We start from the raw sequence: 5,379 nt of genomic DNA, 5'->3' as shown, positions 1-5,379 counted from the left end.
TGATTATGAGGAGACGTATTCTCTGGAGATGGATGTATTGGGTTTCCAATATTTAATTAGTCTGGTAATATAAAGAGAGAACTGATTGCGTCTTATGAAAGTTATGAATCATCGGATACTAAAAGTTTACATGAAAGTCCCTCAAGGATTTTATTTATGAAAATCATGTAAATAAGTTCTCGAAAACGATATGATCGGTGCATATAGATTCATATTTGAATACGTTGAATATAATTGGAACTCCTGATGAGTATCATAAAGCATTTAAGTGCTTATAAGGTTAGTTTAAACATCTTATGGATGTAATTCTTGTGCATCAATAAACATACATAGAAAACATGTACTTGGTGATTATGATATCTCAATCTACAGTGTACAAGCATGGTACAATATGTATTATACAAATGAAGCAAGTGTTTAAGAATCCTTCCATATGATATAGAAATGAATGAGGAGGTTTATGTAATAGAACTCCTAAAGAGTGTATGCATATACATTGTTTTTCAAAATGGAAAGAAATAAGTGAGTGATTGTAAATGCCTAAAGCATTGATTTCAAAACCTCATGAATGTATCTTTATAAACTTAAAAAGATAGTATGGAAAAAATAGTTGTGTTGAGTGTTGTACAAATCATGAGATATTTTAATAAAGAGCAATATGAGTTTGATAATATCATCCAACTTTATCAAATGTCCTCTCCTAAAAGTTCACTATAATTGCAGTTTACAGTGATGATGCTTAGGCACCATCGAGAGAAACTGTCGAGCTTTTAAAGGGGGAATTTTGAATGACCCTGGCTCAGTCTAGTTACTACTAAACATACAGTTCGAGTATATTCGTGATCATATTTTTATCCATTGATCAAACTACATCCAGAAGATGTTGGGACATTTTAGTATGGATAAAACTGAACCTTAAAGTATGCTAAAGGTTGTTCAGACACTTTTTATAAGAAATGACTATCATTATCTCCTACCAAAGTAAGAATTCTCATTCCAAAAGTACCATGGCCAAAGTGACATTGTGCCTTGATATTTCTTCCTATCTATGCATGATTATATATATCTTTTATTTGAATTTATAAACATGATATAGCAGATGTCTAGTGAGGAGACATTCAAATGGTAAAGAAGATATGTCGATACTCTAAAGGTAAGAATGATATGTGCCTAGATTTTACTAACCCATGAAAACTAGTTTTGTTAGTCTTGTAGATGTAAAGAATGTAATACAACATAGTCGTGGATCTTATAGTATTTGTTCGCAAAAGGGAGCACTAGAAGTCACACAAGAAGATTTTACAACATTATTCAACATAAAGGATTGTACTTCAAGACATCAAGCGACAAGTCATTCTACAAAAGTTTTGAGCAACTTTCAAGTAAGATGGACACACGTCACTTAAAGGATACATATTATAATGAGGGTGAGATTTATTTAAGTTGCACACTTTTTCCCTCAGACCCTCACTAAGTTTTGTCCCACTTGGGTTTTCTTATTAAGGTTTTTAATGAGGCGACATATCTGACTCACAAATATCAGAAGAAGAAAATACGCGCTGCACTCTTTTTCCCTTAGCTGAGGTTTTGTTCCACTGGGTTTTTCAAAGCAAGGTTTTTAACGAGACATCATCTCAAAGTGTATTAAAGTTGATAACCGATGGAGAGTGTTATAAATATAATAATATGATTATCAACTCCTTAAATATATTGGCTATTCACCAAGACTTTATCTCCTATATATACTTATTGTATTCACTTGTAAAAGATATCCAAACAATAATATCAATCTCTTTCTCTCTATTATTCTCACATATTCTTTTGCTATTAGGTTAGTTTCACAATAACAAGTTCAATTTAAATATTAAAAAAGCTTATGGACGAAACAAAATATCTCATTCGAAAAATGCACTTCGCATTTAAAATTCAAGTATATTCTTTTTTTTTTCTTTGAATGGCAAAATTCTAGTGTGTACGTATACAGATGCATTGTTTTTAACAAACCGACATAAATATGCATGTTAAACACCAGAAAACATATGACCCTACCGTTTCGGCAACGTGCGCAATTCGTTTATGCGTGTTAAATTATGAATCGTTTATCTTATCATTATTTTATGCGTGTTAAATTGTGAGTCGTTATCTTATCATTATTTATGTCTTAAAAATAAATAAATTATTTACCTCATAAAATCTTTGGTTTATCATTTTTCTAAATCCACCTTCAAATAAACAACCACCAATCAAACATATATATTTTCTTCCAAACTCTTAACCCATCTTCAACGTTCAACCCATAACAAACTTAACCCCTCATCACCCTTTAACCATCCCCTTTAGATTTTAATCTTGTTCTTGTTCTTGACTCTCTGTCAACCACCACCTGACACCACCGCCCACCACCTCTTTCTCGGTGTTCCGACCACGGGTCAACGATTGACAGAACGATGACGTTGACCCAAAAGACATTAATATATTACCTATCGGAACACCCAAAAATAGTGAATTTCAGGTGGAGTCATACGCATTCATGGGGCTCCACCTGGTCATTCCTATTCACCTCTATCTTCGCCTACCTCCTCCTCTCTCTCCTTCTCCACCTCATCCTTCACCTCCTAGGCCGTAGACGGCCCGTCCCCCTAGGCCCAATCCCCGCCCTCCACTCCCTCTCCATGGCCCTCATCTCCCTCACCATCTTCACCGGAATCCTTGTGTCTGCGGCAGCCGAAATCCGCGACACCCGTTGGTTCTGGCGACGAACCAACACCACCCCTTTCCAATGGTTCCTCTGTTTCCCACTCGGAACCCGTCCATCGGGCCGCGTCTTTTTCTGGTCATATATATTCTACCTAACCCGGTTCCTCAACACACTCCGCACGTTTTTCGCGGTTCTTCGACGTCGAAACCTCTCGTTTTTCCGCCTCTTTAACCACTCAATCCTCATCACCATGTCCTTCCTTTGGCTTGAATTTTCACAATCGTTTCAAGTAACCGGAATCTTGTTAACAACCTCGGTGTACTCCGTGGTCTACGGGTACCGGTTCTGGACCGCGATTGGGCTCCGAAGCGCGTGTTTTCCGTTTGTTAACAGTTGTCAAATGGTTTTGCTTGGCTGCAATGTTATCTGTCACGTTGGTGTTCTTCTTCTACACTTCAAGAAAGGAGGATGCAATGGTATTGGTGCATGGGGAATTAATTCGGTTCTAGACGCTGCCGTTTTGATGCTTTTTTTGAATTTTTACGTCAGTAGTTATCTGAGGGGGCGGAGAAAGACCTTGGCGTTTTCGCCGGACCACCGTGGTGATGATGTTGCTGCCACCGTGGAAACTGATCGGATTGGTTGTTGCGAGAGCAAAGACAAAGATATTTGAGAGGTGTGTGGCCTTTTTTTTTTCTTTCTAAAAGTTTGTTTAATTTAGTTTTTTTTTTTATAAGATGAAACCCTAAATGTATTAATAACAAATATATATAAATAATGTATATATTTGTTTTGAGGCTAAGAGATTTAAAATTTAGCTGATTTTATGCATTATTTGAATGAATCTAGTTTAAAATAATAAATAGAGTAATAAATGAATAAATAAATGAACAGGAGTTCCATGGAAATTGATTGTCAAAAGTGGTTGGTTGTTGTATGAGTAGATATTTATTTATTTATCTTTGTCTGTTTTGAGTTTTGGTTTCCTACGATGTTGGAGTGGTTAGAAATAAAGTTTTTTTTTTCCCCAAATGTTGCATGTGTAAATTTTAAAGGTTAGTTGGTTCAAGTACGTCGATTTTATATATTCTAGTGGCATCTTCAGGTGGAAAGGTTTTGAGACTAATAGGTTTTGGGTTTGATTCTTACAAGGGAGTTTTCCTATATTTATTGGGTTTCCTCCTAAATTTGGTGTATAGATATTGCATACTGGAGATGGATATGATCGGGTGGTTCTGCTGGTGGCATGATGATAATTCAGTGGTCCGTCAGTGAACCGAATTTTCCTTTAAAAAAAAGTTGGTTCAAGTACAGGCAAGGGGATTTTAATATTAAATTGGTGATAATAACATACTAACTAAGGGGAGGAGGGGTGGTTCAAAGTGATAGAATCTATCACTCTCAATGTCCAATAAAATGATGCCATGTCATCAACCAAATTTCCATCACTAGTGATAGAAATGTAGGAGGGGTGGAATCACTAGTGATGGAATTCTATCACTCCCAATTTTTTTTTAATTTTCATTTTAAAATTATAAATTTCACTAATTTTTTAATTTTTTATTTTAAATTAGAAATTAACAATAAAGCACTAAAATTAAAAATTTCATTAAATTTAAAACATACTACTTCAATTTAACATACTAGAAACCTACAATTAAAAAAAAAAAAAAAAACTACTCCTCGTCCGAATCCGGAAACTCCAAACCTAGAGAACCTACTAGTTCGATTAAATCGAATCTCAACCGAAAGTGAGTTTCTTCATTACACAATTGTAAATGGATATCTTGTGGAACTTGAACTTGTGTAGGAGGATCCGGCACCCAATCCGGGGATATTGCACGTCCGTCGTGTTTGATCAACATATTGTGCAATATGATACATGCATACACTATGCTATGTATTGGTTTCTTGGTCATCGAACGAACCGGTCGGTGTAGTATACCCCATCTACCCTTTAAAACACCAAATGCCCTCTCAACATCTTTTCTTGCCGATTCTTGCAATTTTTTGAACGCCTTTTCTTTAGCCTCGACAGGAAATGAGAGAGCTTTCACAAAAACAGACCAAGACGGGTAGATACCATCCACAAGATAAAAGCCTCGTCTGTAATCTCGACCGTTAACATAGAAAGGAGAGGAAGGTGCGGTACCATCCGTTACGCTTTGGAACAACGACGACGTGTGCAACACATTGATGTCGTTGTTTGAACCTGGAACACCGAAATACGAATGCCAAATCCATAAATCATTCAACGCCACCGCTTCTAGTATGATGGTTGGTCTTTTGATGTCTCCCCTCACATACGCCCCTCGCAACTCTCTTGGACAATTTTTCCACTCGATATGTGTACAATTGATGCTACCGAGCATCCCGGGAAAATGCCATCTAACCTCGTGTGCGGCATAAATACGTGAGATGTCGTGGCTCGTCGGTTTACGTAGAAACTCGTTAGCATACAACTTAATGACCGCATTGCAAAAAAATTGCAAACATTCACGTGAAGTTCTTTCAGACATAGCTAGGTATTCATCATATTGATCGGGTGGGTTACCTGTCGCTAGTTGGCGAATGGCGGACGTGCATTTTTGTATCGGCGTGAAACTTGGTTTGCCCCTCGCATCGTAACTTTCTTGAAACCATTCCTCGCTTGCTTCGATGTCTCCAACAATCTTTAAAAA

General features: G+C 36.7%; 1 protein-coding gene across 1 annotated transcript; it reads left to right on the top strand.

Annotated features, from left to right (window-relative positions):
- The first annotated feature begins 2,212 nt into the window (after positions 1-2,212).
- On the top strand, positions 2,213-3,782 carry LOC110908854 (elongation of fatty acids protein 3-like). The gene has a single exon (XM_022153851.2). It carries the CDS (start codon positions 2,448-2,450, stop codon positions 3,369-3,371), a length of 924 nt encoding a protein of 307 aa, XP_022009543.1. The 5' UTR covers positions 2,213-2,447; the 3' UTR covers positions 3,372-3,782.
- The last annotated feature ends 1,597 nt before the right edge of the window (positions 3,783-5,379 follow it).

The sequence above is a fragment of the Helianthus annuus genome, chromosome 15, assembly GCF_002127325.2.
Source record: "Helianthus annuus cultivar XRQ/B chromosome 15, HanXRQr2.0-SUNRISE, whole genome shotgun sequence".
Taxonomy (NCBI): domain Eukaryota; kingdom Viridiplantae; phylum Streptophyta; class Magnoliopsida; order Asterales; family Asteraceae; genus Helianthus; species Helianthus annuus.
This window is presented reverse-complemented; position numbering and strand designations above follow the sequence as displayed.